The sequence below is a fragment of the Papaver somniferum genome, chromosome 6, assembly GCF_003573695.1.
Source record: "Papaver somniferum cultivar HN1 chromosome 6, ASM357369v1, whole genome shotgun sequence".
NCBI classification, from domain to species: Eukaryota; Viridiplantae; Streptophyta; class Magnoliopsida; order Ranunculales; family Papaveraceae; genus Papaver; species Papaver somniferum.
The window spans coordinates 32,338,137-32,363,820 of NC_039363.1; the positions used below are offsets into that span (position 1 = coordinate 32,338,137).

Here is a 25,684-nt window from a genome sequence, read left to right on the forward strand (position 1 = left end):
GCTCAACCTAAAGGATTTGAAGATCCATTATTCCCAGATTATGTATTTAAACTTAAAAAGGCCTTGTATGGTCTAAAACAAGCTCCAAGAGCTTGGTATGGTAAACTGACATCCTTCTTACTTCAAAAAGGATTCTCTAGAGGTGGTGCTGATAAGACACTTTTCACCAAGTGGAGTGGAAAAAACGTTCTTGTAGCGCAAATATATGTGGATGACATCATCTATGGATCCACCTCAAAATCTCTAACAGATGAATTCCTGAATCTTATGAGTGGAGAATTTGAAATGAGTAATGTTGGAGAATTATCATATTTTCTTGGGTTGCAAATACAACTACAACAAGATAGTATTCTACTTTCTCAAGAAAAATATGCAAGGAATTCAGTTGAAAAATTCGAACTAAAAGGTGCAACACCCATGACAACTCCGATGCCAACTACTGGCAAACTTCAATCGAATCCAGGTGAAAAATCAGTTGATCAGAAACTATACAGATCTATGATAGGGAGCTTGCTATATCTAACTGCAACAAGACCATACATTGCGTTTAGTGTGGGATGTTTTGCTAGATTTCAAGCAGATCCTAGAGAATCACATCTCAAAGCTGTAAAACGAATCATTAGATACGTTAATGGTACAATAGATTATGGTCTATCATACTCTATGGATACAAACAACAGTCTTGTTGCCTATTCAGACAATGATTGGAAAGGATGTGTAGAAGATCGTAAAAGCACCTCTGGTGGTTGTTTCTATGTTGGTGAAAATCTTGTAGCTTGGCATAGCAAGAAACAGAATTCACAGTCCTTGTCAACCTGAGAAGCAGAATATATTGTTGCTGGTACATGTTGTACCCAACTATTGTGGATGAAACAAATGCTCCTTGAATATGGAATAAATATTTCAACTATGAGCATAATGTGTGACAACTCAAGCGCTATTCGATTGACTGGAAACCCAGTTGAACACTCTCGTACTAAACACATAGATATCAAATATTAATTTATTAGAGAGTTATATGAGAATGATGTTATCAAATTAGAGTATGTTCCATCCGAGCGTCAGCTGACTGATATTCTCACCAAACCCTTAGATAGAGCAACTTTCAAAAATCTAAGGAAATCCATAGGGATAGTCAAGGTATATTAGTACCTTGTGCGTCCGGTTTTTCAACTTTTGCTTGCAATAGTTAAAAACCGGTTTTTAACCTTTCTCTGGTAAAGGTTGGTTGGTTGTTATTATTTTGTTTTGCATAAGGATGACAACATAATGATATTTCGATATCAATTCTCCCTGGAAGAAGATGCAAACATATTGGAGAAGAGGATGCGAAATTTGAGGTAACAATCTTGTTAGTTAATTGTTTTCCTGTTTAAGAAAAGCCTTATTTTATTTCATATATTTGTTGCTTTTGCTTAACAAAATTTCGGTACAATTGATGTTTTATTCTATTATGTGTGTATGGATGTGTGTGTGATTCAATTGGTTCCGGTTAAGAAAAACTATTGTTATCTTGCTTTATTGTTTGGTATCAATTGTTTAGGATTACAAAATCTCGATGCATTCGCGGTGCTTTAATATCTATGTTGTTTCAATTGCTTCCGGTTGAGGTGAATAATTATGCAAGTTGATTTATTTTGGTTTGTATGAATTATTTATGGCTTAACGAAATAAAAGGTTTACGGGATGAATTGTTTAGTCCAATTCAATTCCGGATAAGAGAAACTAAGTTAATTCTGATCTTAGTTAGACTTATCAAAGTGGAGGTTTCGATTATTCAAGTCTAATCGAATGCCTTAACAAGAAATGCTAGTTAACTAACCTAGTACTTGTCTTGTTTAAAAGTTAAAGGTCTAAGTTATATGGATAATTAGAACCTAATGAGAAAAATAGAGTTATCTTTATTTTGGTCTTATCGAATAAAGCGATTGTATTTGTACAATCGGTTTAGCAAAGGGACTAAGGTGCTTTGTTGATTTTTGGTTTGCTAAATTATTAAGGAAAATTTCTTCGGGCAATTGTTTCCTTGGTAACATATCAAAACAAAATTACTTTGTAGTTTCGGTTTTGATATTGGTTATCAAAAATGGTGTGTGGAATCCTCGTGCTTAACTTTATAGGTTGCAAGTCTATTTTGAGATTTGTAAGATCCCTTTCGGTTTGTCCTTTATTTTTATTTTTTTCTTTGTCATTTTGTGACAAAAAGGGGGAGAAATATATGGAGTAAACAAGTGATGCTGGCATTGATTTATATTGATTGGTATCACTAAGAAAAAGGACATTGGTGCTTAAAAGTTTATCTAACGAAAGAGTGAAAGCATAGACTAAGGGGGAGTAACATATCATTACTAAGGGAATAACAAATGCGTGCAAATTGATAAAATCTACCTATCTTACCTTTAGGGGGAGTAATATTCTTTGTTATCATAATGTCAACAACGACATTTAAGGATTGAATGTATACAGGTTATTGTGTTGTTGAATTCGGGAATCAAGCGTATGTGTAATAAATTCTTGTAATTTGTTTATCCATAATGATGTAAGAGTTTTGTCACTAAAATTGACAAAGGTGGAGATTGTTAGAGCATAGATCGGTTGAACCCACCAAGCGTTGGTATGTCAAGTTTGATTTGTCATATTTTAGTGAATCAAAACTCATTTAAAAAGTCGCTTGATTATGTACTAGAGTCAACTCCGTATAGGTTAGCTTGAAAGTAGTAGGATATGAGACATTACAAGTATTGCGAAGACTTGAAGAAGTGAAGAAGTAAGAAGCTACAACGAAAGCATCATCCTTCCACTTGAGGTTAGTGATATTTGACTTGAAGTGTTTCATTCCCTAACGTATCTTTCAAGTCATGTATATTGAAAACAAAACTGCGAAGCATGAACACTCTAGTTAGACATAGTATTAAGGAATACAATACGAGGTTTATTGTTTAACCATTAAACTTTGTAGATAAGACATCGACATAATCGTTTAAATGCTATTGTGATTATGTATGGGTATAAGGAGAGGATTTCATACTAGGAAACAATGTTTTACATGTGTTTTAAGGAAGTAAATTCATGAACTTGTTTTGTGAATCGAAAAGGAAAACGCCAGGCGTTATTGGTATTGTTATTCATTGTATATCTTGTGAACAACCAATATGTGTGATTAGTATAACCGCTCATGACTTGTTTGTGTTTTTGGTAAAACTATTCACAAAGGCCTTACTTTTGTATTGGTATGACTTTTGTTACAGAAACCGATCTTAAGTAATCACCTGAGATGGTATGATCGATTTTGTGTTACTGGTAAGACCGACTCTGGGTAAAGGGGAACCGATCCTAGTAAGAGGTGCAACCTATCACAAAGGGGAATTGATCCATGTATGAGGTGCAACATGTTTTAGCATAAAGGGGAACCGATCCTATGGACATGTAAATCACGTTTTTAGGCAAAGGGGAACCGATCCTATGGACATGTGAAACACATTCAAGTTAGATACCATATATGTTGGGAACCGATCCTAGTACCTAGTCAACCGAATTTTTGGAAAGATAGTGTGACTCTGCACATTACTCAGATGGAGGTAGAACCGAAACTTGTTTTCGTAGAACCGTGAAACCCATGATTTGTGATTGAGTGTTCTTGATCAATCACATAGTTCTTGAAAGTTAGATGAACCAATTCTAAACTTGTTTAGAAGTGTGGCAAATCGGTTTCAAGGTTGTAAGTATGAAAGAGGACTTACAAAGTAAGGATGTTGACATACTTTGAACATGTGCAGTAACGCTAATCTTTAATTGTTCAAAGTTATTGCTTAATAGCTAAAGGAAGAAAATCCCAGGATCGAAACATAAATAAGTTGAGAATATTTTATTTAAGGTTTTTAATTTTATTTTAGGAAAATGAGAATTACTAATGCGCATTTACTTGTTGAAGATTTTCCAAAGAGATTTTCGGTCATTATTTTGGACAGAGCATTTCCAAGAATTATGGAAACCGAATTTGGAATATATTGCATATCTTGAGAATATTTTCGGTTTTGGAAATTCCTTGGTGTCCAAACTTCCTTGTCTATAAATAATTGAAGTTTTCATTTCTAGCAAACTAATCCTTCGTGACAGCATACTTCCTCGGTTGTGTTGTTACTGGTGAAGCCGCCTATTCGGAGAGGAGAGTAACCTAAGTTTAAAGTCTTCTTTGGGATTGAGAAGCTCTATTAGTACCATTGGTGGGAAACTAGATAATTGTGGTTTATCTTTTGTTTTCGATTGATTTGATTGACTAACGGTGGTTGAACTTTGATTGGACCTAGTTTTTTTATGCTTTATAATCTTCTCTTCTAATATAAGATTCACTCAAACTAGATCGAAGTTTCGAAAGGGATCTTTAGACTGTTTGTAGATCTAAATACGTCTTGTGATAATTCATTGTTAACAGACTCTGTTCTGTGCGTGATTGATCACAAGAAATTCAAGTTGTTGTGTGCAGGCGTTTATTGAAGATCTAAGAATATTTGAAGATAAAGAAGATATTGAACATTTCTGATTTGGGGTTCATAATCTTTGGTGTGCACAATACTTGTTTCGGTATAGAGGATCCAACTATAATTGGTTTATCCTTGTGGTAGATTAGATTGATTAGTTGTGTAGATCGGAATCAATACAATTCTTTGTGATTAAAAGTATTGATTATAAAATCTTAACAATTACCTTTGGTAGTTGATCATAAGATAGATCTAAGAACCTGACGAAGGAGTTTATTCAGATAAACAGAAGAGCCTTTGTCGAACTCACATCACTTGGTTGAAAAGAGTTGCTACCAAATAGATTTGTTGTTGTTCCTTTAGTGTTTGGAATACGAACCAAAGAAATTGTTCCAAGTACGTGACTTATTCATAAGTTGGAGGCGTGGGAATATAGACGGAACTAGGTGAACTATAGGTTTAGTTGCTTGGTCTCAACTATATGAAGTTGGTTTGATTTTGTATAGCAGCTTAATCCTGAGAGTATTCAATTCTGGACAAGGTCCCAGGGTTTTTCTGCATTTGAGGTTTCCTCATTAACAAAATCTTATTGTATCTTTTACTTTTCTATTTCCACAATTATAATTATGTTTATTATAATTAGAAGTAAAATACACAAACGTTAATTCATATTTACTTGATAGTAATCCTATTGTGTTTGCTTAAGTCCGAAACTCTTATCAAGTAAACATACTTCGTTGTTGTATTGTCTGGATCTCGTATCCGTAGACGATCACATGAAGTGTGAACCGATTAGTTTTCTTGTCTCGACTCAGTCCATAGAAAATCACTTTCGGAGAATGGACTTATAGGTAGGAAAAGTTTTAGCTTGAGGTATATTTGGGTACCCCCGTCTTTTCATCTGGTCAAGAAATAAGGTTATCTACTCGAAGAATTTCACAAGTGGAAGTGCGACAGTAATAACCTATCCTTCACCAGTGCTGAGATGAAGGAGTAAATCCAGAAAAATACACTTCAGTTTTTGATTTCTTTCAATAATTATAAAGTCTATTATGAATAAAACTACCTAATATGAGTGAATCAAAACTTATTTAAAGAGTCGCTTGATTATATACTAGAGTCATTCGTAGAGGTTAGCTTGAAAGTGTTAGGATATGAGACTTGCAAGTATTACATGAAGACTTGAAGAATGTGAAGAAGTATGGAGCTACAACGACAACATCATCCTTCCACTCGAGGTTAGCAATATTTGGCTTGAACTGTTTCATTCCCTAAAGCCGTACGAGGAGAAAACCTCATATTCGTTTCTAGGGGGCGTTGTTAATTTACATCTATCCCAATGAGCCATCTATCGAATCGTTGCAATTGATGTTCGATCCCGAAGAGAAGGAAGAGATCTTCGGAAAGTTGGTTTTTACGATCCGATGTATCTTTCAAGTCGTGCATATTGAAAACATAACTGCGAAGCTGTGTATGATACTCTAGTTAGATATAGTATTAAGGAAAACAAAACGAGGTTTATTGCTTAACCATTAAACTTTGTATATAAGACATTGACATGATCATATGAATGCTATTGTGATTATGTATGGGTATGACTGAAGATTTCGTCATAGGAAACAATGTTTTACATTCCTTTAAAGGAAGTAAGTTCATAAACTCGTTTTGTGAATCGAAAGGGAAATCACTAGGCTTATTGGTATTGTTATTCATTGCAAATATCTTTTGAATTACCAATATGAGTGTTTAGTATAACCGCTCTTAAACTTGTTCATGTATCTTGGTAAAACTATTCACAAGGCCTGACTTATGTATTAGTATGACTTTTATTAGTGAAACCGATCTTAAGTAATCACTCAAGATGGTATGATTGATGCCTTGTAAATAGAAACTTTTATATAGTCATTGGGGAACCGATCCTATTAAGAGGTGCAACAAATTGACAAGAGGGAATCGATCCTTGTAAGAGGTACAACACGTTTTTAGTAGATGGGGGAATCGATCCTATGAACATGTGCAACAAGTTTGTAGTTTTGGGGGAACCTATCCTATGGAAATGTGCAACCGAATACAGGTAATTACCATAAGTTGTGGGGAACCGATCCTAGTACCTAGCAACCGAATTTGGTAACTAGCGTGACTATGCACAATACTCACATGGAGGTAGAACCGAACTTGTTTTGGTAGAACCGTGAAACCCATAATTGGTGATTTGATAGGATAATCAATCACATAGTTCTTGGAATTCAGATGAACCAATTCTAAACTTGTTTGGAAGTGTGGCAAATCGTTTCCAAGATTGTAAGTATGAAAAAGGACTTGCAAAATAAAGATGTCGACATACTTTGAAAATGTGCAGTAACTCTTATCATTAATTGTTCAAAGATATTCCATAATAGTTAAAGGAGAATCCGAGGATCGAAATAAATTGAGAATCTTTTAATTAAGGTTTCTTAGTTTTTATATGCTATTTAATTTCCAGCAATTAAAATTAGTAATGTGCATTTACTGATTATAGATTTTTCTATTGGGATTTCGGTCAATATTTGGACAGTGCATTTCCAGGAGTTATGAAAACCGATTTTGTGTTTATTGCATATCTTTGAGAATATTCGGTTTTGGAAATTCCTTGGTGTCCAAACTTCCTTGTCTATAAATATTGAAGTTTGCATTTCTAGCAAACTAATCCTCAGAGCCAGCAAAACTACCTCAGTTGCGTTGTTACTGGTGGAGCCGCCTATCGGAGAGGAAAGTACCCTAATAAGGAGAAATCTCTTACGACCGCTCAGTTTAAAGACTTCTTTGGGATTGAGAAGCTCTATTAGCACCGTTGGTGGGAAACTAGATAATTGCAGTTTATTATTAGTTTTCGATTGATTTGATTGACTAACGGTTGTTGAAATTTGATTGCACCTTGTTTGTTTATGCTTGAGAATCTTCTCTCATGATATAAGATTCACTCAAACTAGATCGAAGTTTTGATGGGGATATTTAGACTGTTTGTAGATCTAAAGACGTCTTATGATAATCCAACGTTAACAGACTCCTTTCTGTGTGTGATTGATCACAAGATATTCAAGTTGATTGTGTGCAGGTGCTGATTAAAGATAAAAGAAACTTTGAAGACAAGAAGACTTTATGGGTTCATAATATTTGGTGTGAACAATACTTGTTTCGGCTGGAAAAGGATCCAACTATAATCGGTTTATCTTTGTGATAGATTGGATTGATTAGTTGAGTAGATAGACATCAATACACTTCTGTGTGATTAATAGTATTGATTGCATAGTATCGGTAGTTGTTGATAGATTGATCTAAGGACCCAACAAATGAGTTTATTGGTTAAACGGAAGAGCCTTTGTCAAAATCATATCACGTTGTTTGAAAAGAGTTGTTACCGAGCAGATTTGTTGTTCCTTTACTGTTTAGAATATGAACCAAAGGAATTGTTCCAAGTGCGTGACTTATTAACAAGTTGGAGGCGCATGGATACTGAGGGAACTAGGTGAACAATAGGTTTAGTTGCTTGGTCTCAACTATACGAAGTTGGTTTGATTTTGTATAGCGGCTTAATTCTGAGAGTATTCAATTCTGACTAGGTCCCGAGGTTTTTCTGCATTTGCGGTTTTCTCGTTAATAAAATCTTGATGTATCATTTACTTTTATTTTCCGCAATTATAATTGTGTTTTTTTACAATTTAAGGTAAATCGCACAAACGTTAATTCCTATTTTACTTGATATACAATCCCTAGAGTTTGTTTAAGTCCGAACCTATTATCAAGTAAACATACTTCGTTGTTGTATTGTCTCGATCACGTATCCATAGACAATCACACGAAGTGTGAACCGATTAGTTGTATTGTATCGACTTAGTCCATAGATAATAACTTTCGGAAAAGGACTTATATGTGGAAAATATTTAGATCGAGGTATGTTTGGTTACCCTCGTCTTTTCAGAAGTGATTTAGAAAAAAATATAGAACTACTATATTCGGAATATAAGACAGTGTTATCAGTCTTACAAACTGAGATAACTGTTATACGTTTGAAGCCGTATTACATGTACTCGTACACGTAGTGGAGTAGCTATATATCAACTTATATATTTGTGTGATACGCATATTCGTATGTACATCATGGGAAAATTTGTTTGTTTCGTTGTCCGGATAGGTATGCATATTTGTATGTAAACCATTTTGGAACTGTGGCAAGTGAACCGGGTTTAAGTTTCCAACCAGGTATGCGAACCAATACAACTCTATGTTCCCGAACCATTTTAGTACCCAAACCGCTACGCAAACTGAAAAGGTTCTATGAACTCCGGAACCGGTAAAGTCTTAAGGTTTCCAAACCAGTTCGCAAATTGAAAAAGTCCTGTTAACTCTGGAACTCGGTTTTGCACCTAAGTTTGCAAACCAGTACGTAAACTTAAAAAGTTCTGTCAACTCCGGAACTCGGTTTTGCTCATAAGTTTGCAAACCGGTCCGCGTACCCTGACTCAGTCGATTCACGAATGACTCATGTATTGTACTTGGTGCATTTACCAACTATGTCGATTATGATTCAATTGCGCTTAAATAATTTCAATGAGATAATTTGCATTTGATCAATTCTCTAATAAACACTAGAATTATTTGATCACATGATTGTGACTCAAGATCAATGTCTTTGTGTTCATGAAAATGAATATTAAGCTTTTAAGTTCAAACCGGCTAGTTTCGGCTAACCATGTAGAACATAGTCTTTGTACACGGTTCAGTTACAATTTACCTAACCAGAGTGTATATCTTGTTTATGTGAATGAGATTCAACGTTTTCATCTAACGGTGAATATTGTTTGCTTGGTTACAAAGCTATCTTAGCTTTAACCTAAAGTAACCTATGCTTTGAGTGTCTATATAAGAGGAACTCTTGGAAACTGGGATCTTTGAATCCTGACACTACTTTTGGGTGTGTCCTAGTTTTATCTAGAGTCGTCCTCTCCAGAAACCTTTTTAGGGTTTAGCGACTATCAATAACTTCATTGGGATTCATGAAGCCAGGTCCAGTTATCTTTTATCTTGATAACTTGAGTATCCTGATCTTGTTCGATTGTTGATTTATCATTGGAACAAGATAGATACAAATTACAAAATTCTCTTCGTCTCAACTTTGTGATCCCGTAAGTTTTATACTTGTGAGGTGAATAATAATCTAGGCTGCACTTCGGGTTGCATAAGTCCAGATTTTGAGGATAGCTAGACTTCTGTCAAATTTTCATCGATTTCCATCACCTTGATCCTACGTTTTATTTGATCATATGTTTCGATCGGAATCAGAAAATCAATTATATAAGCTTAATCTGTGGGAGGAAGTTTTGGTTTAAAGTCTTCAATTTAGTTGAAGTAACTCTTAGTGTATATGATGTCGTATAAGGGAATCAATTGCACGGAGTCCTAATGGGATTCAAGAGGCGTAAGGAGCGTGACTGTATCTGAATCAGTGGGAGACTGAGTTCGCGCTCAACGACTTTACAGACCGAAGTTAATTGGTAGTAGGCTAGTGTCTGTAGCGGATTAAAACAATTTGGTTTTCAATCTGGACTAGGTCCAAGGGTTTTTCTACTAGTTTGTTGGATACGACTTGATTGATCCTTGGACATTGGTCTTTGGTACCATACAAGAACTGTCTTTGTAATTAGGTTTACGGATTCAATTCTGTAAACGTTCTAATAACAAGAGAGAGAGAGAGTGACATGACTCTAGACACTTTCCTTGATTTAGTTTTTACTCTCGGAGTTGTGTTGAGTTTGTCCATACAGATTTCCTATGAAAACGTTGGTGGTGTATTTTGGTACCCCCAGTGTTTTCAACTGGTATCAGAGCAGGCAAACACGTTAAGATCTAATAAGTATGTGTTTGAAGCAGTATGACTATATGGGCATAAGTAGAATCTCTGATAAACGCTGCACCGATTTAAAAGACACTATTTTTATGGATCTTGTAGAAGAATCTGATTTGTCAAACTCTCTTGGAGACGAACATTGTAGTTCCGTAGAACAGTTGGATATTGTTAAGTGTCATTACTATTATTTTACAGATGAGTCTGACTCAGAAGTAGAACGCGAAGCAGCTATGGAAAGCTCTGAAATTTTCAAACGAATAGAATTTCAGACTTCATAGGTCATTCGGCTGAGACGCGAAGTCAATACTCTCATTGGTTCCAAAACAAGGATGTCTCATGTAGATGATGCCTTGGGGATCATTCAACCAACGAGTAAGAACACTGCTCTATGTCGCGATTGTGAAAAAACTACCGTGAAAACATCTTCTGAACAAGGCGATGGGTTAGAAAAAGTAAGAGCAAATTCTGTTCATGATATACTAACAAAATCGCAGTCAGAAACTAAAAAATAAAGTATTATTGCTTTGTTAGGAGATGATCAGTTGAAATTCTCCGACCAAGATGAAACTGTGTCTCCAAGGAGGAAAAGTTCTTTACAAAACGGAGTTATTAAAAATACTTGTTCTGATTTCACTGAAACTTAGAAAGTGTGCTTCTATTGCAACACTAAAGGACATGTTTAAAGAAAGTGTAAACTGAGGTTGGAAAGCTATCAGTTTGACCGTCTTCAAGACACCGTGAATTTAATTCTGAAGGGTGCAACTGATATTCAAATGTCTAAGCCTCTTGAGGTAAAATCACATTCAAGCAATTATGCTTCTAGAAATGTCAGTACTCATGGTCCACAAATATTCGAACAAACCAAAAGAGTAGTATACAAAATATGTTTAAGAAGAATTTGGTGACACCATCTCAAGTATGGATTCGAAAGAATTCCTATTTACCTACAAAAAGGTGGAAACTTTTGAAATATCTCAACAAGCTAATCTAAATTTGATCATTACAGGATATAAGGATCTTATCGACAAACTGTCTGTTTCAACACAAGGAACTTCAGGTAAGAGTTCTAATCATATCTATTATTTTGATGACAGTAATTTGTATGATCATTTTTCACGTTTCAAAAGTAAGAGCAAAAGAAAACAGCAGCATTATTCCAGTGGTGAGTGTACAACTCACCCTTGTGCAAACTAGGCACAGGTCTTGGAACCTTTTCCATGAAAAATCCTGCTGGATAAGGTTTACTGCGTGAAAGGTGTATTATTTGCCTCAAGTTGTACTTGGATATCATAAGCAACAATTTTTTTTCTTCTTATTGCAATCCCTTCATAATAAGTTCAATTAGATTTGAATGTTATAATTTCTTGAGATGACGTTCTTTGATTAAAATCTCCTCATCAATATTGATTCTCGTGTACTATAAACTCACGTTTGTTGAGCTAAGAATGCATTAATATTTTTCAAGGAAGAATATTTGTCATAGCTAAGAAGGATAGTTTCAATGTTGATAAATTTTTGTGTGCTCTTTAAAAATAAAATAAAATAAAATAAAAACTATTCTTTACCCTCAAAAATTGTGTTCCAAAACCCGTTAGAATCAACCAGTCTCGCACCATCAAAAGGTACACGTACCTTTCCGTCTTGACCGTGCAAAACCCTAATATCTAAATCAGGTCACGAACCGACGTGCATCCCAGAGAATATCTTTTACAAACTCCTTTATATACCATAACTTTTGATTGAGAAGTTATCATCCAAGGTTCTGCAACCAAGCATGTCTCATATGTTTTGAATTATTGAAAGCATGGAGAAATCTCTTAGTCGCGATGGTATTGAAACAAGAGGAAAGAAGATAACTTTGGTCGATGATGAAGTCGTTGATTCTGCTGATGCAAATTGCTATTTTACATATGACCATCAAGATATTGGATAGGAAGAGATGATCTCTGTTGATGTTGTTTATGATTTTCTTAAACAATTTGAGGAAGCGAAGTTAGAACTTGTTGAAATGCTCAAAAGTCTAGACATGTTAAAAACTGAGTTGAAAAAGGTTTCTACTGACCTTGTTCTCATGAAATCTCATGTTCGTGAACTTCTCAATGATGATATTTTCTTGAAGATCTCGTGGATGAAATTGATGACAAATGCAAGGGTCTCAAAACTGATGAAGAGTCTAGAAAAATCTAGCTTATTTTTTTCTTCTTCTATGTTTTATCTAGGAAACTTCTTTTGAGAATTGTTTCCTGAGAAGGATAACCAGGATTTGGTATAACAAACATTATGATTACACATGGCTATTTCCAACGTTTTTCATCTTGCATGTTTTTATATTTATTTATTTAAATTCTAGAGTTGTTGGAAGATGAACTTGCAGTATGTAATCATTGTTGGTTTAATTATTACAAAAGTCTTATGAAATATTTTTGCCATTACGTTCTCGTGAATCGATCTAATATTTCATATATGCTTAGAAGTTAAATCTATTATGTTTTTATAAACGGAAAATATAAAAAACTCGTTGAGATATTTCTCGCAGTTTTGATCTGCTTGTGACCACACTTTTGTGTTTTTGCTGCTTGAGACACTCCGTAAGATTCTCTTATGTAGAGTAAAATCGAATAAAATTGTCTCTTTCTTCGTAACTGGCCTTGAGTTTAATTTATGTCGATGATAGGTGTCTAAAACACCTAATTTACTATGTAGTAGTTATGCTTTCTTTGCTATTTTTTTTTGTGAATTTTGTATTTTACGTTTGTTTTGAGTGTTTTAGGTATTTTGGAGTCATACGGAGGAAAAGAAGAAGAAATCACCCAATTTGAGCATGGAAAGGGTAAGAAGGTCATTCACAGCAAGCACTATTGGGAGCCTGGCAAGGTTAAGGGGCAACTCGACGTTAAGGGGCTACCGTGGGGTGACTATATTCCAGCAGTGGGTGCAAATAGCTATCCCGTTTTTATAACCCTAAAAGCGATTTTCTCATTTATTCTTTCAGTCCCACCAGAAACTGAGAAAGAGAATTGGAGGCAGAAGCTGCTGCTGTTAATACCAGATTGAGAAACTAATGAGAGCTAATATTTTGATCGGTCTACGATTGTAAAGATCGAGAAGAAATGATGAAGGAACTGTTGTATATATCAGAGAGTGAAGAGTGTTGTTTCTGTTGAACAACACATAGAGGATGAAATTGAGGGTTCTGTGGATGAATCAAATCGAGAGTTTCTTTTAATGGGAATTAAGGAGAAGACAAGAACTGATATGGGTTAGATGGAAATAGTCGAACTGAGAGAGGAAATCGAATCGATGACATGAATTAAGAAGAATTGAAGTTGTTGAATTAGTGTTGTTCGGAAAGAAGAATGCAACAGAGATTATGATGGAGTAGCTGCTGTTGGTCGTTATGAAGAAGAAGGCAGAAATTGCAGTTGTGGGTTTTGATAATTTAGGGATTTCCTGTAAATTGGAGGGCTAAATTTGGTGATGGGTTAGAGACGAAGCTGTTGATGGTATCTTCCGAGAATTAAATGGGTTTTTGGTTTGAATCTGAGATGGAAATTCGTGGTAGTTGCTGTTGATTTAGGCGATGGAGAAGAATAAGACGGTGGTGGTGATAAAATTGTATTGAATTTACAGCCATGAATGTTGCGGTCGAGATTCAGTAGATCGAGAAGAGCAGTTGGGTTTTGAATGGAGAAATTCGAAGAAGAAGAAGATGGGTTTCTGGTGGAGTTGAGATGAAATTCAGAAATGGGTTTGATTGTTCTGTTGCTGCTATAAAGATGAAGTCTGGAGTTGAGCTGTTGCTGTAATAGGTTGTGTATGAAATTGATGAATGAGTTGCTGGAATAGATGTATGTTAGGATTCTTAGCAGGAGAAGACTAAAAATAATAGGCCTGAAATCGGCCTGAGAATTGTCGTAAAAACAGAAGAAACTCTGTCCATTTTTCTGCTCAGGCGAGTTAACTCAGTGCCGGCGATGACCGTTCCAGACGAGTTCGATGACCGATCCATCCATGTGACTCAGTAATTCATCCGATTAAGACCGAGTCAGAGCAGCTGATTTAGTAGCTGACTATCCTACCTTGACCCAGTTGACTGACAGCTTGACCTTCTTGACCGTTTAGTTTAGTAGCTGACTATCCTACCTTGACCCAGTTGACTGACAGCTTGACCTTCTTGACCGTTTAGTTTAACAGCTTGACCTTCTTGACCGTTTAGTTTAACAGAACTCAGGTGGCCGACGGCGACATTTCAGGTCGAATTTCCGGTGATTTCGAGGACTTTTCAGGAAACCCAAAATTTACAGATTTTTGTGTGGATTCTTCTCATGGGTGTGAATACTTAGATTTGGAAGTTGGATGGAAACTTGGAAGATTTGGAGAATTGGACTTAAAATTGGAATTAGGCTCAAATTGGGAAAGTGGTGTTATTATGGAATGAGGATTCTTTTCCTACAAGAATTGGAGAGCATTGAAGCCTATAAATAAAGGAGTTCTCTATAACCTTTTACACACCTTTTACACACGCAACACTTCTTTTTTCTTTATTCTTTGTGTGAACTCCTTAGCATGAGTAACTAATTTTATTAATTAAGGATGAATTCCTAGTTCTTAATATGTTTTGAGTTTTTTTTTAAAAATCTACTTTGAAGTTTTCACATGATTATCATTTGTTTTTACTAATAGGAATGTTTATACATTCATGGTTGATTGATAGGTCGTTTATGATGCATACTAAATTGATTTGTTAATTGATCTAAAGCTAGTGAAAGTTAGGGGATAAGTAATCGTTTCTTGACTCTTTACACAAGTAGCAAACATGAGACCTTCGCGGAGGGATTCCGTGGAGCAATTGTGTGTGGAAACAACGTTAGCAAGTAGACCTTGAGCTAAGAGTCTAACTACTAATATCAACCTAATAAATTCATAAATCTTAATGCGTCTAACTAAATTACATCTTGAGTGAGCTACTACTAGGTGGTTTGGTGAATAGAATCCGGTAGTCGAGAACTTCCGTATCCGGTGATACTAGGGATTTAGGGGGTTAGCACTGAGCTAGCTGCTTTACCTACGGTTGGTGATAATCTGTGACTAATAACATGTGGATGAAAAACATAACTTGAATCATTGTTTAGCAATGAAGAAGGATTCCTTGATCTAATCTCTCTTATTGATTTTCCTTTATCTTTTAATTACTTTGTTTATTTATTTTTCTTTATAAAATCTAAAACCAAAACCCCCCTTGTGACATCATAAGACAACTAAAACCTCTTTCTCCTCGTGGGAACGATCCTTACTATTGCTATATTACTTGTTAATTAGTGATAAAAATATTAATTAATTTGTTGTGGTTACGACACGCATCAAATTTTGGCGCCGCTGCCGGGGAGCAGCGGAGCAGCTTTAGTTGTTTTTATTTTCGTTTTATTTCTGTTTTTAACTTTTTTTTCTAGATTTTTTATTTCAGGTACCAGTTTTCCATGTACGGTGGACAATAGCAAGCATATTACAACAATCAATATGGTTTTCAACCTCAACATTATGGCAACTTCCAACCATCTTTAGGATACAATCAAAACCAATCTTTTGGCTATGATCAATTTCCTACAAAACCTTATGGATATTATCCTACATATCAACAACCTTGTAGTAGGTATGTAAGTCAAGCACCAAGGTGGGATAAGTCTACTTCTAAATGGCTTCAATCGATTTATATGCAGATTATGAAAGAATTGCAAGATATGGGACAAATACTAGAACAACTTGACCGTGATAAAAAGAACGTCGCACAAACCAATTTCTGCAACACTTTTTCTTATCCGACTCTGGATCGTAGTTATGATCATTCACCCATTCAAAGGGAAGAGTCCTGGGAAATAGAACCTATTGTAGCCAACGGTGGTAAGCGTGTGAACGTCAAGAAACTTGCACAAAAATTATACAAGTTGGAAGATGATGGAACCTCGGAAGAGCTTTTCGCAGAAATTAGTAGGACCATTCATATGGAACTTAAACGACGTCTGGATAAAGGTTATGAAACCGACGAAGATTCTTATTATGGTGAGTCTGAAAGTGAAGATGATTGTCTTGAACAGGACCAACATTTGGAGACTTTTGATGACGCTAGTGCAGCCTACTCGATCCTTGATCTTAATAATGATCAATCACCTATTCAAAAGGTAGAGCTTGAGGAAGATGCAATTAGTGCTTTTAAAAAATTCCTTAGGGAAATAAATGAGTCCGCGGTAGTATATGAGCGTTGCAACAATGAGGAAGTTATTCCAACTCCGGATCATAATAACGATCCTTCACTTATTCAAAAAGAGGAGATTGGGTGTGACTTACCTATTGTTATAAACGATGTAACACCCTTACAAGATCTTACAATTTATACCGATGAAAATTATTTTAGTGAATGGCCCGATTCCGACGATGAGAATGTTGAAGAGATGATGCTAGAGGATGAAACCAAATTCATTGATTTTGTGGAAGACCCAATTGAACTTGCCAATGATTTTAATGATGCCGAGACTTTGGTTAAGGTAGAAAACGACGAATACTGGTTGCAAGGTTTGATAGAGGACCACGAATACAATAGGTAAGTAATTCACTTGAATTTTTTAAGGATGAAGAGGATTCCGTAATACAAGAAATTGTGAAAGGTTTGTCAAACCCTTTGCATACTGATTCTTCTCCTCTACCTCTTATTGGTTTGAATGTATGTTCTTCGAAAGTATTTTTGGATGATTTTGTTTCTAGATATCCACCATTGGAAACACTTGATGCTAACACTATGCAGGTTTGCCATGAGAAATACAAGGAAGTTCCCAAATTCTATGTTCTTTATACACTTCCGAGTGTGGACAAGAATAAGTGTGGGGGAAGTTTCTATCGAGCGATAATTTCACTATTGTTTTCTTGTTCTAACATTTGTATGGAGTTATTGTTTGCGAAACAGGTACAGTGGGTGGATCCCCAAATTTTCAGATTGTTAGTATATGGGGAGTGAATCTTACAAGAACCCAAGTCGGGCCGTCGACTTTAAAACAAACGCTTAATGGGAGGCAACCCATAGGTTTTGTATTTCTTATCCTTTTGTTTTTTTTGTTTCGTTTATTTATTTTTTCTTGTTCCATATCATGTTAGGATTTCCCACCTTGACATTACTAGGAGGATTCAGTTACATTGAGGACAATGTAAGGTTTAAGTGTGGGGGAGTGGTTAAGCATTTATTTAAAAAAAAATGCATAAAACCTCCAACTTGTAGAGATTTTAGAGTCACTAGCATACTTCTAGGTATGTTTACATAGAGAATTCTGACCGACATAACTGAACTTGGAAGTGTTAGGGAACTACGTTCGGATTTCTTGCTTGTTAGAGTGTTAAATAATGGATTTAATCATGCCGGTGATGCAGATTAGGAGCAGGGAGACATGCATTATTAGAGTTGTTGATCAATCATTAGTAGAGACTACCCTATTTATATCATGCGAGGCACCGACCAGATTTCTTTATAAATAACTAAAGAGCTTTCTTTTGAGTGTGTGTCACCGTACGTTAATTCCGGGTAGAATGGTTAGTTACCCAACTTCCCACCAATAGAAGCACTACTTTTTGATCTCTTGAGTGCTAATTTTGTCAATCATGAGGGTGACGTCTATAGATGAAAGCCTCCTTCTTGTAGTTCGATTTGTAGTTAGCACCATTCTCTCTCTCGACAAAAACGGATCCATAAAAACACTATCATCATCAACAAGGGAGCGACATCAAAATCTACAAGGAAAGTTGAAAACGTCCAAGGTTACAAGCAATGGAACAAGAAAAGAGTAAATTTCATATCCAAGTATAGCAACATATAATGAGCGGATTTTTATATATACATGTTGAAGACTTACATAGCAATGATCATAATTTTATATCCAAGTTGAAGACTTATTTACAGAGCAAAGAAAAGCAAAAGGTGAGAATTATTGAAGTTTATGATTTCGAGACGATACAAGTTGTGAAGAATCAAGCGGTAAAGTACTTTTCCCACGGCCATGGTTTGTTTTTATTTTCACTTTGTTTTGTATTTTATTTCTCTTGTCTCTAAAAAAAAAAGAAAAAAAAAAAAGAAAAAAATGAGACAAGAGAAATTTTGTTTTTATTTATTTAATAAGCCGTGTGGAAGGAAAATCTATAAGGAAGTTTCAAGCGACAAGGATTTTGAGAAAGAAAGTTACAAATTGTCAAGGAATTACGAAGTTCGAGCATTTATCATCAATAGTTGAAGCCGAAGACGACGACCAAGAAGATGAAAGAGAGGAGCAAAGACGTTTCTATTGGATGCCGTGAGAGTGGTGTTATCATAATTTGCAATCGGATGTGAAGGTAAGTAAGTAATCTCATCCTCGATAATAGTGGTTGATTTCCTTTCTTAGGGATCGTCAGAAAAATGGTTTTTCAAAATGATAAAAGTTGTGGGTTTTTAAAATATTTCGTAAGTTGTCCTTCCCACCATTCAACGTGTTGCAGGATTTTTCTCTTTATTCCAACCTACACACATGTGAGAACCATAAAAGCACGTCTTTTGAGTGCAATTTCATAAAACCCTTTTTGGTGAGGCAGAAGTCGAGGCGAAATGCTTATTGATCGCTTCTCAAACACGCATTCTCTCATATGGTGTGGTTATTTCCCACTCAACATTTAAGAATGAGAATATGTTCTTTAGTATTTCTAACTTCTTATTATTAGCATGCAGAAACTCTATGTCTTCATAACTCTTTGGATGCTTGGGACGCTGAAACGCTTTGAAGTTGTAAGTTTTATTTGATTTGCTCGAGGACTAGCAAAGTCTAAGTGCGGGGGAATTTGATAGGTGTCTAAAACACCTAATCTACTATGTAGTAGTTATGCTTTCTTTGCTATTTTTTCTTGTGAATTTTGTATTTTACGTTTGTTTTGAGTGTTTTAGGTATTTTGGAATCATACGGAGGAAAAGAAGAAGAAATCACCCAATTTGAGCATGGAAAGGGTAAGAAGGTCATTCACAACAAGCACTATTGGGAGCCTGGCAAGGTTAAGGGGCAACTCGACGTTAAGGGGCTACCGTGGGGTGACTATATTCCAGCAGTGGGTGCAAATAGCTTTCCCGTTTTTATAACCCTAAAATCGATTTTCTCATTTATTCTTTCAGTCCCACCAGAAACTGAGAAAGAGAATTGGAGGCAGAAGCTGCTGCTGTTAATACCAGATCGAGAAACTGATGAGAGCTAATATTTTGATCGGTCTACGATTGTAAAGATCGAGAAGAAATGATGAAGGAACTGTTGTATATATCAGAGAGTGAAGAGTATTGTTTCTGTTGAACAACACATAGAGGATGAAATTGAGGGTTCTGTGGATGAATCAAATCGAGAGTTGCTTTTAATGGGAATTAAGGAGAAGACAAGAACTGATATGGGTTAGATGGAAATAGTCGAACTGAGAGAGGAAATCTAATCGATGACATGAATTAAGAAGAATTGAAGTTGTTGAATTAGTGTTGTTAGGAAAGAAGAATGCAACAGAGATTATGATGGAGTAGCTGCTGTTGGTCGTTATAAAGAAGAAGGCAGAAATTGCAGTTGTGGGTTTTGATAATTTAGGGTTTTCCTGTGAATTGAAGGGCTAAATTTGGTGATGGGTTAGAGATGAAGTTGTTGATGGTATCTGCCGAGAATTAAATGGGTTTTTGGTTTGAATCTGAGATGGAAATTCGTGGTAGTTGCTGTTGATTTAGGCGATGGAGAAGAATAAGACGGTGGTGGTGATAAAATTTTATTGAATTTACAGCCATGAATGTTTCGGTCGAGGTTCAGTAGATCGAGAAGAGCAGATGGGTTTTGAATGGAGAAATTTGAAGAAGAAGAAGATGGGTTTCTGGTGGAGTTGAGATGAAATTCAGAAATGGGTTTGATTGTTCTGCTGTTGCTATAAAGATGAAGTCTGGAGTTGAGCTGTTGCTGTAATGGGTTGTGTATGAAATTGATGAATGAGTTGCTGGAATAGATGTATGTTAGGATTCTTAGCAGGAGAAGACTAAAAATAATAGGCCTGAAATCGGCCTGAGAATTGTCGTAAAAATAGAAGAAACTCTGTCCATTTTTCTGCTCAGGCGAGTTAACTTAGTGTCGGCGATGACCGTTCCAGACGAGTTCGATGACCGATCCATCCATGTGACTCAGTAATTCATCCGATTAAGACCGAGTCATAGCAGCTGATTCAGTAGCTGACTATCCTACCTTGACCCAGTTGACTGACAGCTTGACATTCTTGACCGTTTAGTTTAACAGAACGTCTACGGCAACAGAACTCAGGTGGCCGGCGGCGACATTTCAGGTCGAATTTCCGGTGATCTCGAGGATTTTTCAGGAAACCCAAATTTACAGATTTTTATGTGGATTCTTCTCATGGGTGTGAATACTTAGATTTGGAAGTTGGATGGAAACTTGGAAGATTTGGAGAATTGGACTTAAAATTGGAATTAGGCTCAAATTGGGAAAGTGGTGTTATTATGGAATGAGGATTCTTTTCCTACAAGAATTGGAGAGCATTGAAGCCTATAAATAAAGGAGTTCTCTATAACCTTTTACACACCTTTTACACACACAACACTTCTCTTTTCTTTATTCTTTGTGTGAACTCCTTAGCATGAGTAACTAATTTTATTAATTAAGGATGAATTCCTAGTTCTTAATATGTTTTGAGTTTTTTTTTTAAAATCTACTTTGAAGTTTTCACATGATTATCGTTTGTTTTTACTAATAGGAATGTTTATACATTCATGGTTGATTGATAGGTCGTTTATGATGCATACTAAATTGATTTGTTAATTAATCTAAAGCTAGTGAAAGTTAGGGTATAAGTAATCGTTTCTTGACTCTTTACACAAGTAGCAAACACGAGACCTTCACGGAGGGATTCCGTGGAGCAATTGTGTGTGGAAACAACGTTAGCAAGTAGACCTTGAGCTAAGAGTCTAACTACTAATATCAACCTAATAAATTCATAAATCTTAATGTGTTTAACTAAATTACATCTTGAGTGAGCTACTACTAGGTGGTTTGGTGAATAGAATCCGGTAGTCGAGAACTTCCGTATCCGGTGATACTAGGGATTTAGGGGTTTAGCACTGAGCTAGCTGCTTTACCCACGGTTGGTGATAATCTGTGACTAATAACATGTGGATGAAAAACATAACTTGAATCATTGTTTAGCAACGAAGAAGGATTCCTTGATCTAATCTCTCTTACTGATTTTCCTTTATCTTTTAATTGCTTTGTTTATTTATTTTTCTTTATAAAATCTAAAACCAAAACCCCCTTTGTGACATTATAAAACAACTAAAACCTCTTGCTCCTCGTGGGAACGATCCTTACTATAGCTATATTACTTGTTAATTAGTGAGAAAAATATTAATTAATTTGTTGTGGTTACGACATGCATCAGTCGATATTTTGGATACAAATCCTTGTGATTTGTTAATGTCCGCCAAAATCCTTCTTTTCACAAAAACAAGATCACTTATGTTGTTCTCTTGGCAATGACATTTAATGGGGAGAGTTCTTAAATGAACTTGTGCTTAATTGCTATATCTTTGTGGGGAGTGTGGCTGTGGAATTTTGAAGGGGATGCTTGTATCTTTTTAATCTCCTAGGATGAGCGCTAAGTATTTATTATCATGTGATATCATCTAAATAAGTTGATATGAGGAGTTGCATTTTAACTATGTTAATATGTAGTATCTCCATCTGGTCCCCAAGATCAGGATGTAAATATAGACTATGTTAAGCCTAAACTTTCAAGTTTGGATAACGATATGGGAACATTAATTAAATACCCTTGTAATAGAGGCCCAACAAAAATACCCTCCCCTAAAATAAATATACTCTCCCCTAAAATATCCGGATAGTCAGATTCCAAATGTACCCCTCAATATATTTCAGGATTATAACTTTAGTCATGTAGTGCAATAGCCGTTTCCAAATCGATCTGTCTCTCTCCTCCTCCTTCTCGTTCATCCAGTTGCCGTAACTGCAACAACAAATTTTGAAAACGAAACTGAAAAAAATCGTCAATCAAAACCATAAACAAAACCGTCGATATATATATATGTATCATCATAACCGCATCATTTGAATCATCTATACTTTAAAGAAAATAAAAAAACAGTGAAAAAAATGATCGAAAAATAGGTATTAGTGAGTTTACTGAGTTTCAATAACAAAATAAAGATTACACAGGTGAAAACACTAAATTCCCTCATAGATATACTATATTTCGTGACTATCTTGGTGTTGATTTTGTTTTATTACAGTTTTACGATTTCGATTTTGAAATCAGATTTTATTTTCTGAAAAAAAAAATTGTTGCATGTATGATTTATCATCAATTCCTGCTACTAATATGTTTGATTTGATTTGGTATCTAATTAGTTTGGTATCTAATTGATTTATTTTGATTTTAGGTTAGTTTAGGTTGTTTCAGACGTTGGAGTTAATTTTGATTTTCATCAGTTGCAGTTTCGGATAAAAGAGGTAAGAAATGATTTCTTCAGTTGATATTGATTTTCACAGCATCTATTGTTCTATGTGTGTGAGTGTGTTCTTCAGTATTTGCATGTTGATGTCAAAAAATTCTGAAAAAAATCAAGTTTCAGTTGATGTTAATAAGGGGTCAACAATAGGAGTTGATCCCATAAAATGATTTATTCTCTGTGTTGTTTGAGTTGTAATCTAAAATAATAGCATGTTTATTCTACAAATATTTGATGAATAATGTTACAGTTATCTATTGAAATAAGAATAAAAAAGTTCAATGAAATAAGAATAAAAAAGTTGATGTTTCAGTTGTTGTTGTTGATGCTAATGGTAGACCATACGTGGGATCAACAATAAGAGTTGATCCCATAAAATTGTGTCAACAACCAAAGTTGACAGCAAAATTTTATTATAAGTGATCTTATTACTTAGAAGTAGCTTTTTTTTTTTATAATTGTTGTTGGTGAACGCCATTCCCTTCTTTTTTCCCCTTCTTTTCAACAACAGAAGTTGATCCAATTAATGGGATCAACAACAAGAGTTGATTCCATAAAACTGAAAACCAACTACAATTATACAAGTATAAAATGAGATCAACAACAGTAGTTGATCACATAAAATAGAGTTGATTCCATTGATGGGATCAGCAACAGTAGTTGATCCCATAACAATTGAAAACCAAGTACAATGATAGATGCATTTATGTGTCTATTTAGATCTCGATTTTCTATATTATTAATACCCATTTTTGTACTTATTTTGGTATTTTATGTCTTTGTAGGTATTTTTGGTGAAATAAACATGTCCGGAGGAATTGGATCGGAAAGTAGCATTTGCAACACCTGGAGGAGTTGATAAAGGCACTCAAAAGTTTTCACTATTTACAGCCAAAAGAATTACTCTTCGTACCCCACAGATTGCTAATCGCACCCTAAGGATTGCTAATTGTAACCCTAATTGCTAAAGGGATACCGAAACAGGATAAGGGGAGGTCATCTTCTCCAAATTGAATTTCAAATTGGCGGGAAAATTTTGGTTTAAGCTTCGGATTCAGGGTTGATGGTTTGGACCAGTTTCAAGGAGATTGAATCACTGATTTTCATGGGCTAGGCCTGTTTTGGCAATACAATGCTGGTATGGATGTTTAGTTGGGATGGATTGGGCTAAAATTCGAGTTGGATAGAAACAAAGGTGGAGTTATACACGGACCCTGTATGAATTGGTTTTTGGTATTTCAGGGAGACTAAAGGCGAGATATTATTTCATAAGATGAGTTTCTATCTAAGGAAGATTTTGGGAGGAGTTGTAAAGCTCGGAAACGCTTGAAACAAGTAAGGGAAGAAATTATTGCCGTGACTTCCACGAAAAGAAAAGAAGAAATTTAATCGGGATTTTGAGATTGATGAAGTGTATAAAAGGCGTTGTTGAGTTCCAGAGAAGGGTATTCAAGTTTAGAAGAAGTTAGGGGAAGTTTAGAACACTACAGAGTCGCGAAATCAAAGTTGCAGGAAACCGGGTTCTGCTGCTGCTGCTGCTGAAGAACACGAAGAACATTAGACTTACAGAAATTGTATTTTATTCAATAACATACTGCTTCTATCGTTTCTTGTAACAGTCACTATTACAACAGTTCTCTGTAACAGTCAGTTTGTAACGCCAATAAAACGTTGCAAACTGCCTGTTTTATACCTTCTCTTCTTTTTAATCAACTTTTGGGCAATAAAGATATATTTTGAGCAAGTGATTAATATGAGGAGCTAAACCCCATTGATGAGGCGACGAAGGAATCCATTTTTCCAATTACTATGTGGTAGTTTTTATTTAATTATTTTTTGCAATCTCTTTTATGATTATTTGCCTTGACTGAGAATCGATTGAATAATTTTTCCTAAGCAATTGTGATTTCTTTTGATAGATTATGCTTAGACCTAGGTTTTTGATATTCTATGCTTTCGAAATACACTTGTTATTCTAAAAATCTACCTTTGCAAAATATTAGAATCACTTAGAACGTAAAGAGTTGCATGAATATTGATTAGATTAAATCACATAGAAGTTGGAGATTGGTGGAATCCGAGTCTCAGTATTCTCAACAATCTTGAAAACAATTTTATTTGAAATCTTTATCTTTAAATTTGGGTGTAAAACGAATCTTTACAAGTTCGAGAATCGAATCTTTACTACCACTTTCTACAATACATCAATTTTTGGCGCCACCGATGCGGACTTGTATTTAGGTTTAGGTTTTAGGTTTTGTATTTTTATTTTATTTATTATTATTATTTATTTTTTTTATTATTTTTTTTATTTTAAAATTTTTATTCAAAAAGGTGATGGAGCCCAGCTTGTTGCTAGGATTGACTCGAAGCTAAAAGTGGAAAGTTGAACTTGCCAAAAAAAGGAGAAACTGAAGATATTATTTTTGGACTTTTATTTATTAGTTTCTTTATTTTCTTTTTGAACTTGTAACTTTCTTTTATTGTTTTTTTATTTTTGTTAGTATTTTATTTATTATTGCAGAAAAAAAACACACTTGCACACACCAATTGCATTTTCATCCGGCACCGATTTTAGGAAAACAAGTGGTTTAGTATGGTGAACCCTCTGGGCATTATCATCCGAAACACCACAAACCTCACCCTCCTACCTTTGGGTATATTTTGCTGTGGTAACCCAAGCCTACCTAAATTAGTTAGCCCAGCATTTGCATGTGAACAGTTTTTGGTTGAATTCTTGTACGCCAAAACTTAAGAGAGACGCTCTAG

The 25,684-nt window shown here is 35.2% G+C and overlaps 1 protein-coding gene across 1 annotated transcript in view; it reads left to right on the top strand.

Moving 5' to 3' along the window:
• The first annotated feature begins 285 nt into the window (after positions 1–285).
• LOC113290711 (uncharacterized mitochondrial protein AtMg00810-like) overlaps positions 286–25,684 on the top strand; it is a 30,727-nt gene continuing 5,328 nt past the window's right edge. Inside the window, exon 1 of the mRNA XM_026540295.1 lies at positions 286–717. Coding sequence (XP_026396080.1) covers positions 286–717 — 432 coding nt within the window. The remainder of the gene's footprint in view (positions 718–25,684) is intronic.